The sequence below is a fragment of the Myiozetetes cayanensis genome, unplaced genomic scaffold, assembly GCF_022539395.1.
Source record: "Myiozetetes cayanensis isolate MyiCay16 unplaced genomic scaffold, myiCay2020 scf3, whole genome shotgun sequence".
Lineage (NCBI taxonomy): Eukaryota > Metazoa > Chordata > Aves > Passeriformes > Tyrannidae > Myiozetetes > Myiozetetes cayanensis.
The window spans coordinates 36,272,378-36,284,695 of NW_026087521.1; the positions used below are offsets into that span (position 1 = coordinate 36,272,378).

The following is a 12,318-nucleotide window of genomic DNA, read 5'->3' on the forward strand; positions in this document are numbered from 1 at the left end:
CAGAGCTAGGTTAAGTAAAATTGGGGAATGCAGATTAATAACTAACTTTTTTTCCTAATCACTCTTAACATGTTAGTTTCTTTTAAGAGGGCTAAGATTAAAACAAAATATTTAATTGGATGAGTAATGTCTAGGGTGTATAAATTACAGATTTATACATGATTTGAACCAAAGCTTATAATTGGAGCATGAATCACTGTGGGCTCCTGTTGGTGTCTTTTACAGACAGGTGCAAAAGGTTTATTTTTAGGTGCTTTTGATTACTATTTAAGCAACTTACATATTTTCAAAGCATTATCTGTTTTATGCTTTTTTTTTTTTCTTGACTTCAAGGTAGTGTTAATATCTTAGCAGTAGCTGTTTGAACTACGTAATTCTAGGAAGTTGCTGCCTAGCACTTAATCAGTTAATTTATCCATGAGAAAAAGTATAAGGAATGTTACATATGAAAAATAACACTGACCTATATGTCTTAATATGAAAAATGCCTTGGACTTCTAAAGAGTTGAAACACAAATTCATTTGGGGCTTACTGCCGTAAAAATACTTGTAGAAAGTAAGGAATTACTGTCTGCTGAGTTCTGCTGTGCTTAAACATGCAATTTGGGATCCGAGAGAGATTAACCAGAAACTGAAGAAGGTTTCTTAGGAGGCCTTTAAGTGTGCTGAAAGGGATCTTTCAGTCTCACTGTGTGTGGGAATAGCATCTCTGAACACAAGTCATTTTTCAGTTCTCTTAAGATGCACTAGTGTGTATCAGGAATGTGTTTTTGAAGTGAAGTTCTCTATTGTCCTTGTTTGCTGAGTTGCACGTAGCTAATACATTTCTAGTTACATAGAGGCTTTTAGTTTATGGGAAGCTAGCTCAGAGGTTTTTGGGGATAGAAGGTTATTTAAAACACACATACATCCTCCAAAATCCGAAATATTAACATGTCTTAATTAACAGGTCTTCAGTACGCAGTGTTTACTCTAAAGATCTGATTGTGTCAGTCCACACTCCTGCTCATGTGGACACAGCCTTAGATCGTTGGAGTTGTTACTGAAGTATGTGCAAGTGAAAATGTTGTTGCACTGAAAATAAGAAATGGGCAAGCTTGGTACTATTTGGGCAGTTTTTTGCAGTTGTTTGAAACTACTGAAGCACATTGTTGTGATTCATATAATGTGTTTGCGTGTGTTTCAGATTGATCTAGGAAAACAGCCTGAAGTTAGTAGAAGAGAGCCTGTGTCAGCTGAAGAATGGGCTAAGAATATGGATTCTGAAGGAAGAATTTTAGATGTGGACTACATAAAGCGATCGATATTCAAAGGGGTAACTTTTTTTTTTTTTAATTTTTCTAAATTTTTCTAAATTCAGGAAGACCTACATCTTGATTCTGGCTCCTTTTACTTTCCTTCCCAAACCATGGTTATGCTGTTTTCATTATAATGAAATGCTTGTAGTGCTTCATGCAAGACTTTGACCCAGTCAGTATTGTTAGAGACTTCATAAAGCATGATTTCATGCTAACCAAATACCTCAGCAGTCTTGCAGACAGACATACAAAGTGCTCTACAAGGAGATGGATCTTGTGGTGGCTGGCTGAAGTGAATGAGTTGAAAACACAGAGGCTTAAGTGGTAAAGAAAAGAAGTCAAACTGGCTTTCAGGACAAGACCAGTGCTTTGGTGCTAGGATATTGGGTTTATTCTTTTGTTTTAAATATTTTTTTTCCTTATCCTTCTCCAGCGAAATCTTCCCTTTTTGCCCAGGAGTGTGCCTGGATTTGACCCTCATCAGAGCAGTCCTGAACACTTTTGCTGATATTTTTAATTGAACTGAGGGGTTTTGCAATATGAATGTGAATTTAGTCTCAGTGATGGAAATTCTGAAAACTGTAGTTATGTCCTGTGGCTTTTCTACCTAATGTGACTTTATTACTTCTATTTTTGGTGGTATTCCAGCTGCCTTAATGCATTCAATGTGTTTGTGTTGATGCATATTTGCAAGCATGCATGTCTGAGCAGAAGTAGAGAATGATAACGTTGATCTTACAGGCTTTTAAAAGGCTTATATGTTAAGTATACCCTGTGAAGGGGGTAGAGTGACAAGGAGTGACCAAACCTTTTTTGGTTTCTGAGACTGTTCCTCAATATTTGTGTGCCTGAGGTGTCCAGTTAAGGACCCTTCCACAGTCACGAGAATTACTGCAAATCTGTTCTTCCTGTTGCCCATTTTCCCATCATCTCTGCCCTTGCTAGAGGAGTGAGTGCTCTATTTTATTTATGACCCAAGATCCCAATAACTTCCAGTATGTTAAGTGCAGATCCTGACTAAAGAAAAAAAAAAAAAGAAACAAGTTAAAATGCATCTCTTAAACTGTTGGCCTGTCACTGGAAAAGTTCTAGTTGCTACTTAGTTTTGTATTGGATGATGCTATTGGTAAATGAAGAAATATAGTGAGGAATCAAGCTGGCCTTGGTCTGGTAAACTGGGGACTCTCATAGCAAAAGTGCTTCATTCTTACAACTGTACTACAGGAGTTGAAAGAAACTCCTTTGATGAGAGTGGGCTGTGATTCAGGCAGTACATCTACAGCTTTGTCATCTACCAATGCTGAGCATTACTTGGAGAGATTTCTCACAAACACTCTTCTTGAGTGAACACTGGAAGCTTTAAATGGAAGATTGGTCTTAAGGCTGGTCTTGTCTTGTTAGGTGAAAATATTTGTTTAAAAAAATAAATATGTGGAAGCCTAGTCCTCGTGATCAGTTTGTGGCAAGACCAGAAGTTTGGCAGTTAAACAGCATGATATTTAAATACACAATATTAAATGTACTTTTCTTTCTTCTTTTTAAAGTCTGTGATGCCTGGTTTTTATTCCTAGCAGCGAAGCAAAAGTATAGGGAGAAAATTATTTTCCAAAGTTGCTTTTTTATCTGAGTATGAATCCAGTGCTTCTGCAGTTTTTGCCTAATCATACTCTCTTCCATCCATTTTCTTCAGGTGTGATACCTAGTTAGCACATGAGATTTGGCTACAATGTAAGAAGAAACCGACATATAAAAATTCTATGAAATTGTTACTTTGAGAAGTGTTGTATACCTATAGGAACTTTTCCTCACAATATGAAAATAGTCTTTTGTTGATATTTCATATCCATTTTCCCCTAGGGTCTCTGCCATACTTTAAGAAAGGAGGCATGGAAATTTCTTTTGGGGTATTTTCCTTGGAATAGCTCTAAAGAAGAGAGGGCAAATCTGCAGAAAAGGAAAACGTGAGTACAGTGATTTTTTTTGTTACAAAATAAATTTAAACCCTGCATCTTTTCTTAAGATAAAAAGCTTTTTGGAATGTTGAAAGATATCTGCTAAAACTGTTGAATGCGAGAAGCATGTGAGACTTTCTTAAGAATTATTGGTATATTAAAGTAAAAATATTATATAACGAGGGTGATGTTATTCCATTTATGTCAAAGAACAAATGGAATGAATGCTTAAATTAAAAAACCCAAAGAAATGTAATAATTGAGATGTTTACGTTTCAAAATTATCTTTCTTCTTCAGGGATGAATATTTCAGGATGAAACTGCAGTGGAAATCTGTCAGTGAGGAACAGGAAAAGAGAAATTCAAGATTAAGAGATTACCGAAGTCTTATAGGTAAATTTAGATTTAGAAATATACCTAACTGGACAAATTCACACACTTCTACAGTTTAATATGAAGTTGAAAAAATGTACCCTTTTGAGGAACCTGTATGCAGAAACACTAAAAACTAACATGTTTCTCTTTCCAGAGTTGTCTAAACTTTCTTATATACTTAAAACTAAATCTTTTTAACTAAAATAATTCAGAGCTTTACACATAAGTGTTAAAAAATGGCTGGATTTTTAAACTTCTTTCACTTGATAACAAAAGGCTCTTCATTTTCTGTTATGTCATGATTTGTTTTTACCAGAAACGTGGTTAAAATAATGACATACAATAAAATAGTGAAAACTTGTCCGTATTTTATAATTTCTTACAGGGATTTGTGTATGTGCATTCTGACTTGCTGGGTTTTATATCTACTTTTAAAAATTTATTGAAATTTTGCTGACTAATAGCAGTTTGTATTCTCAGTTCACTTTGGTAGTGAGATTTGGGCACCAATGTTAAGGATTACTAAATAGTTATTTCAGGAGGCAGGACAAGATTTTTGTGTTATTCTGAGACATAGACTAAATTTATTTCAGGCAGTTATTCAACAGGCAAGCTGAAAGGGTCAAAGCCTTAGTCGGTTAGTAAACTACATTTTTATAGAGTTATAACAGAAAGGAATAATATTCAGAATTGAAGAAAGGCAAGTTGTTTGTTTCCATTAAAGCAATTTTTTTGCTTTTTAAGTATTTGAAATGTAGGTGATAATATTAGGCTTATATTTAAAATAGATCCAAAACTACGAAATACTCCTTTTATCAAAGTGCATTCCAAATTTTCCTGATTTCACAACATCAGTTTTGAATTTCAGATTATTAAAGAGTACTTATGCTTGGTATGTTTGAGGCATCAAAACTGCCTGATGAAAAAAGAGCAGTTTCATCTCGCTATGAGTTATGGGAACTTGTTAAACAGTATTTGTTGACATGCTGTCACAAACTATCACAGTGTCTTCGAGCTGATCATGTGGTAGCTTTCCAACTTTGGCTTATGCTGCATCGCATTAAGTATTCATAATTGGCATTGTGTAGCTAGCTCACATAAAATTTTTCCTTAATCCTCATAAATGTAAAACATATTTGCTGAATTATAATCAGGAATTTTGCCATAAAAAGTATTAACAAAAATAAAGGCAGGAAGCTTTAAAATCTGTTTATAAGCAAATCCTTTTATTGCAGATAGGAAGGATTTTCTTTCTTTTAAAATATTCTTTATTTTGCTGTGACATTCAGTTATGCAGTTGTCTCAAACACTTCAAAGCTTTGCAAAACTTTGAGGAAGAAATCAGCAGCTTAAACATTCTGAATTCATTTGATACAGTCTTTGTAGAACTGGTTTTGAAAATGTTTTTAAATCTGGACTGTTTTCTTAGAAAAAGATGTCAACAGGACAGATCGAACAAATAAATTCTATGAAGGCGAAGATAATCCAGGCCTGATTTTACTTCACGATATTTTGATGACCTATTGCATGTATGACTTTGACTTAGGTAAGTTGTGTCCATCTGAATGTAAAAGCCTTTTTGGTTTCTGATAGGCAGTTTTGCTTATGTTAAGTCCTCTTAGTAAAATTGGACTTGAATTGATTACAATGTTTTTTGTAAATGCCAAGAGTTGTATTTAATAATGTAGATAACTTTGTTCATCTTTTCTTCCTCTCTTCAATTTGATGCTTATTGCAGACATCTGAATTCATCAGCTTAGGTGGAGTTGGAAATTAAGTGGTAGTTTGTCTTCACCATAGACCTACTGTTATGGAGTTTTTTTGTTGGTTTTGTTTTGGGTTTTTTTTCCTTATTCCTTTTTTCAGAGTTTTTAATGGGTTTGGGTCTTTGGAGCTTGAGTGTTATATTCATTTTTAAGACTGATATATCAATAAAAATGATAAACAAGCTGCTACTGCTGTAATTAAAGCTCAGCATGCTGAACCAGCTGTTTGTAAACATGGTGTTATTGTGAATATCTTAAAAGCTGTTTCTTGAGGAGTGCACTTAGCAATCTGTCAAAAATTATGCTTTAGTGCATGCATCTGTTTGCAGAGGGAAGAGCTCTAATCACAGTGTTAATGCAGTACCTAAGTCTTGGGTTTATGTTAACTGTCTTGGGAGGGAGGGAAAACATACTTCTGTTTCCCTCTCCACTCCTGGCATGACATTTGCTGCTGTATACTTGGGACGTTTTTTGGTATTCTGTCTCGGAAGAGTTTTGGTGTTCTAAAAGCCCATTTTGTGCCAGATTTTGAAGACAGAAAGTAGGAATAAATCTTTAACTGCTAGTACTGCTAGTAAACATGCTGCAGAGCTGTAGTTCTTGTTAGCTTTTGTCCTTTCTGCAAGTCTTTAGAGCATCTTGATCTTTGGCTGGTAAAAGGAGAAAACCAGAACTGATTGAGATGGTTTAAACGTGTAGCTCTGTTCCACATCTTTCCACATTTCAACCTGCATTAATATACAGTGACATTTTAAGTGAAATTAAAGCCGATTCACCCACTCTATTAAAAACATTGTTTAGACAGCTTATATGTGGATAAATCTTTTGTTTTATAAACAAGCAATAATAATAATAATGGAAATATAGTCAATTTGACACAGTAACTGTCCAAGGCTTCTGAGCTACTCAAGTGCTGGTGCAGTGCTGCTCTTAATCTTTTGACAGCAGCTGTAGAGAGGTCTGTATATGCCACAAACTGTGCCAGATGGGGAGAAGACAGAACAACTGTTGATACAATATTTTTCTGAATAAATTCCTTAAGTCTGCATTAATTAAACTGGTTTTGTTATGTAAGAGACTTTTCAACTGTCTTGAACAGAATTTTCTCTGATTTTTAGTTGGCCATAGTATTAAATGTATGGGGAATAAAACTTTTTTAAAATTTTGACCTTTCAATTATTTCTCTCTTTGCTGTTACTTGTTCTATTCTCACACTTGTTCTTCTCACACCTGCTCCATATTTTTCAGTCATTAACTCTAATCCTCTTTTAGTTATTTGGTTACAATTACATCATTAAGAAATGGATTCAGCCAACTGAGAAATGTCATGTTGAACCAACCACTGATGATAGGCATACACAATAATTGTGTTGTCTTACTTAGGAAGGTCAGCAGTAAGGCAGTAGATAAGCTGACACTAGCATCAGAAATAAGGTAATTGGAAGAGGCATGAAGAAGGGGAAAAATGACCTGTAAAAATCATTGTCCTCTGTTAGTCTTAACTGGACTATTAATTACAATCAAGAAAGCTGGAAAAAGCATTAAAAAGCTACAAAATTGTGATTTTTTTTTTTTATACAACTAAAATGTTAACAGCTGTTTGCAAAAATTACATACTTTCATAGGCGTTTCCTTCTCCTGTTAAGTGTAAGCTTTTCTTATAAGGCAAGTAAGTGCTTTTTAGGGAATATGAACTTGATTGATCACTTCTAGGCACAGAGACTTAAATGTACTTCCTTGAATCAGGTCTAGATATGTTTCTTTTGTGCTTCTTGCTAGCAATACTTTGCTGTTAATTCCCTGCCTCACTTTGATAGGTAGTATTCTTTATTGTTGTCTACTTGGTTACACAGATGGTCTTAGGCTTGGGTATATTTAAAGTACCATCCAAGCAGAACAGTCCCTACTTCACTAAATAAAGGAATCCTTAAAGCATATTCAGTGCCAGAAAAAAAAGAAGTGTAAAGTGTGAAATTTTTTTCATAAAAGCTGTTGCACTATGTATTCCTGGAATTGAAACTTAACATCTCTTTAAATTAATTTGAGATGAAAATCTTCAGCTCAGGGTGGGTGGGGAGGTGGGAAGACCTTAGAAAGTTTTAAATGTCTTGAAGAAGGCAACAAATTACAGACAGAAAGGAAACGATATACAGGTTTGTATTTGTGATGGTGAAAGGTATATATTTAATCTTCTTAAAAATATCAATATATGCTCCTGAGCTCTAAATGGGAACTTGTTTGCTAAAAATCTATTGTGATGTCAGCTCAGTTTGTACATATTTTAACTACTACTAGAACAATGTGTTTTCTTTATGTTCTCTTTAAATTGGCAGAAATGGCTAATAAATCTTGTTAGATCATCTGATGTTAGTGGTTATTAATATAAAATCACTGTTGAATTGGAGAATTACAGTATCTGCACAAACTTGGAATGCTTAGCAGTCATTCATCACACTTGAAAAATTACTGTTTAACTGCTGATTTTAAATTCCTATCTGCTTTTTTCCTCCCCCTTTTTCTCCATCAAGGTTATGTGCAGGGGATGAGCGACTTGCTGTCACCTGTCTTGTATGTTATGGAGAATGAAGTAGATGCCTTTTGGTGCTTTGTATCATATATGGATCAAATGGTAAAATAAGGCTTTTTTAGTCCACATAAACAGATAAGCTACAGATAGCATTTAGGGTTAATTGTAATTTATAAATTGCACTTGGTTTTTTGAATTCTTTTAAAGCAGTCATTTTATGTTTGGAGTCACCATACTTTTTCTCATTGTTACAGATTGCAGTGGGTTTGCGATACTATTGCTGCGCAATACAGACAAACTAGTCTCTCTAAGAATTCTGAAGTAACTCAGAGTCATCACAGACAAACTTGTATTTATTGGGTGTCTTAAGCAGGATTTTGTTCAGGATAATTGTTCCCTGTCATACTTGCCTTTTGGTATTTGTTAAATCCAATTTAGACTTCCCACAAACTGAAGCTTTTATGTGCATGCGGCAAAACAATGTGACTGTAAAAAAACAAGTTGTCTTTTTGGTTTGAGTGCAGTCATGCTGCTTGGAAGTACAGAGCTCAAACTGATTTAAACTAACAGTTATTACATACAAAAGTGCTAGTAAAGAAATAAGAGTTCATTGCTGTAGTTAAACTTCTCAGTAAAAGGCAGACATTTCATTAAATAGCAGTACAGTTAAATATCCATATGCTAAATACCTAAAGGATGAGAATCACTGTTGCAATAACAAAACTTTTTTTAAAATTAAAAAATAGCTGCAAATCTCAAAATTATTGTAGAATTAATAAAAATGACAGTGCTAATATTTTATTCCATACAGCATCAGAACTTTGAAGAACAGATGCAGGGTATGAAGACACAACTAATTCAACTGAGTACTTTGCTTCGTTTGCTAGACAGTGGATTTTGCAGTTATTTAGGTAGGTGTATTATTCATGCACAATAACTGAAACAGCTTACTGCATTCTGTGTGCATTGATATCCTTGCCAGTCTAAATATAATTCCAGTAGTAATATTATATAAATGCAAGACCTGTAAATTAATAATGATTAAAAATTTCAATAATAACTCCATGCCTATTGAAAAACAGGGTCAATTTTAAAAATATGCCATCCTCCAGAAAATATCTTTGATTTTGAAAAGGGGCTACCATCTTTAAAATAAGTAGTATGAATGTATACCTGTAGAGTGTGAGGGTTTTTTGGTAGTTTTGTTTTTTTTATTTCACCTGTTGTCTTAACCAAAGTTGATGCTTATGAAATGTAACACTCTTATTCGTAGAATCTCAAGACTCAGGCTACCTTTATTTTTGCTTCCGGTGGCTCCTCATCAGATTCAAAAGGGAATTTAGCTTTCAAGATATTCTTCGACTCTGGGAGGTAAGGAGATATTTCATCACACAAACTCCAGCAGTTTTTAGACTTTCTAACAAAAAGTGTGGATCATTCTGCTAAGTGTTTAATACTCTGTTAGATTTTAAAAAAATTAAAATATTTAGTGCAATGAGCTGAGGACAAATGAGCAAATCCTATTATTTTTTAGCCAAAAGAACAACTTGGGAAGTTAATAAAAAAAGTACTTATTGGAGCTGGTGGGGATAAATTTGTTTTTTCAAAAAAGGTTTGGACAGGATCCTTCATATTAGACTCCTGAGTATAAGTACTAAGTGGAGAGTACCAGTTCACTGTTACTGGAAAACATTAACAAATGTGCTTGATTCATTCCTTGGTACTGGTAGGACTTTATTAGATTAAGTGGAGTAAAGCACTGTCAGGGTAGTTTGGGTTAGCCAAAACCCTAAGGAGGATGATGTCAGATGATGTAGGTAATCTTGATGATAAGGCCTTATGATGCCAAAAAACATTATGTAAAACATCAAAATGTTGAAGTTCTGATAAATCCAGGTTAATGAGATCCTTTTTGATTTAGGCAATATTGGGATTGGATGGAATAATTAAGATAAACTAATATTTTTGTTGAACACTTTTTAATTCTTTGTTCCAAGAAAATTGAGAAGTCTTGTCAGCAGTACAGGTTTATTGTCTTGAGATGCATTTAACAAGGGCACCGCATCCACTGAAAACTCAAAACAAGAGAATAAATGTTCAGATGAGTGGAAGGAGTACAACATCACATGTGTTGGGGAACAGAAGGGTAATGAAAAGAACAGGACTGAGATGCATAAAATTTGTAATATAATGAAAAATAATGTTGTTTCCAGTGGGATGAAAAATAACGTTGATGCTTTTATTCACTTTTTCCACTAATGAAAAAGGAGTCACGTAAAGAGGGGGACCAGTACTTAAAACTGTCTAAAGTAAATATTTTTTTAGGTTTTTATCATCAGTTGGTGGAATTTAGTATCATAGACTATTGAGGTGGTATTTTAACCAGAGGATGGAAAAGTTTATGAATAGCATTCATAAATAAGGAAACCAATATGTACCAAAAGAATTCTCTTATGCCAAGGTATAAATGATAATGATTCGGTGGGGAAATTTACTCATCTCTTTCCCCCAGTATTATGTTGTCTTCCCAGTATTTTTTTAAACAGTAATTTTTTTTTAAGTTGATGACAACATTATTTTTATTTACAGTTTATAGTCCTAGGCTAGTATGTTTTTATTACCTCTGTTTTAATGTTCGTATATGTGTGCAGAGAGAAAAGAAACACACTCTATTTCTCTCTCAAGCGTTTTTTTCCTGTCTTAGGAAGATGATAGAAACCTATTGATATGATACTCTTATAGGTTCCTTCCTGCACATCATAATGTATGTTTACTACAAGTGTTCAATTTCTTTGCTAGGAGATACAAAATGGGAAAGGGAGTATCTTGTTTTCCTTTTTAAAGCAAACTAATTAGATATTATGTTGACGTTTTTATGCAAAAGGTAGAGTCACCTTTATCACAGTTGAAGTCCAGCTTACAGTGGGTTGTTTTTTTCCTGTGCATAGCCACGCAGCTTCACTGATATCAGGGAAATGTATAAGTGGGATATATGCAAGCAATAGGCACAGGAGACGTTTCCCCATTGTAATCAGTAGGCAGAAATTAACTGCTGCTTTTGGTATCTCAGTCTGAGCAAAACTCATGTACTCTTCTGTACAGGCAACATCACCTGGTAATTCCAGCCAGCTCTTAAATCTTTAGATTGCACAGTGGGTTGCTTCATTCTCAAGATGGTGCAGGAAGGCTGTGTAGAAAAAGAAGAATCCCAAAAGAAAAATTCTGTAACAAAAAAAGTTTCTGAGAACTGCTTTTCTTTTCAGAGGAGAAGTATAAGCATTTCAAATGTGTTTTGTATATTTTAACAGGTCATGTGGACAGAACTGCCTTGTCAGAATTTTCATCTTCTCCTTTGTTGTGCTATCCTAGAATCTGAAAAACAGCAAATAATGGACAAGCATTATGACTTTAATGACATATTAAAGGTACCGAGTTCTTATGCATTATTGTGCTGGTTTTGGCTGGGATAGTGTTAATTGTCTTCCTGGTGGCTAGTATGGGGCCGTGGTTTGGATATTAAGTTAAATATTAATTAACATTTTGCAGTTAATGCAGTATGATCGTGGTTTATATTGAGGGAGGAGAAGATGCATACTATCTTCCAAGGGGTTGAATGTCAACTGATTGTTTATCCTCCCTGCTTTCAAAATGGTTTGTTGGATGTCTGTTTAGTGATGAGATCATGACCAGATGGAAAATGGTTCTTCCCCTCAGACTACTGCTTAGTACGTTTAATCTTAACTTTTGCTTTTTCTTCTGTCATCTAACTTATCTCTGAAGATGTGAGCTGGGGGAAGTACGTAGAAGGCCTAAATATTTTGTTACATTTAGAAGTACCATGAATGGTAGACCTTGGATACTGGTGAAAGCCAGCTGTGGCATACTGTATCTTTGAGTAGCCATTTCTTAAAGCAAATAGACTATGTCTAGCATTTCATAGCTTAAGGAGCAGGCATGTATGGTGATACTTATATGCAGTGTATTTTGCAGTAAAGCATACCTACCATTTATCTCACTATCCTTTGTGAATGTATTTTTAGCATATCAATGAACTGTCAATGAAAATTGATGTGGAATATATACTCTGCAAAGCCGAAGCAATTTCCATGCAGATGATGAATTGCAAGGTAAAGATATTTTGAATGTACCTACTGTGAATATTTACAGACAGTAAAACTATGTAGTTCATGTATGACTTGTGAAATAACTAAACGCCTGGGTAAAATAAAGGATGTTCTGTAGCTGTGTAGCACCTATATTCTGAAAGTCTGTAAGCAAGAGTGATTGATTTTATAGAGGAATACTGTTCACTGGGGGAAAGCTGGATTGTGCATTTTGGTTTTGATTTCTCACCTCTCACTGGATAATCTCGCTGCAAGAAATTTGATGTTCAGTGTGCT

The 12,318-nt window shown here is 34.5% G+C and overlaps 1 protein-coding gene across 1 annotated transcript in view; it reads left to right on the top strand.

Annotated features, from left to right (window-relative positions):
* Positions 1 to 12,318, top strand: part of TBC1D15 (TBC1 domain family member 15) — a 33,565-nt gene that overhangs the window by 19,459 nt on the left and 1,788 nt on the right. The window contains exons 8-16 of the mRNA XM_050324254.1: positions 1,187 to 1,315; positions 3,156 to 3,259; positions 3,549 to 3,643; positions 5,055 to 5,171; positions 7,920 to 8,020; positions 8,730 to 8,829; positions 9,192 to 9,289; positions 11,227 to 11,343; positions 11,959 to 12,045. Coding sequence (XP_050180211.1) covers positions 1,187 to 1,315; positions 3,156 to 3,259; positions 3,549 to 3,643; positions 5,055 to 5,171; positions 7,920 to 8,020; positions 8,730 to 8,829; positions 9,192 to 9,289; positions 11,227 to 11,343; positions 11,959 to 12,045 — 948 coding nt within the window. The remainder of the gene's footprint in view (positions 1 to 1,186; positions 1,316 to 3,155; positions 3,260 to 3,548; positions 3,644 to 5,054; positions 5,172 to 7,919; positions 8,021 to 8,729; positions 8,830 to 9,191; positions 9,290 to 11,226; positions 11,344 to 11,958; positions 12,046 to 12,318) is intronic.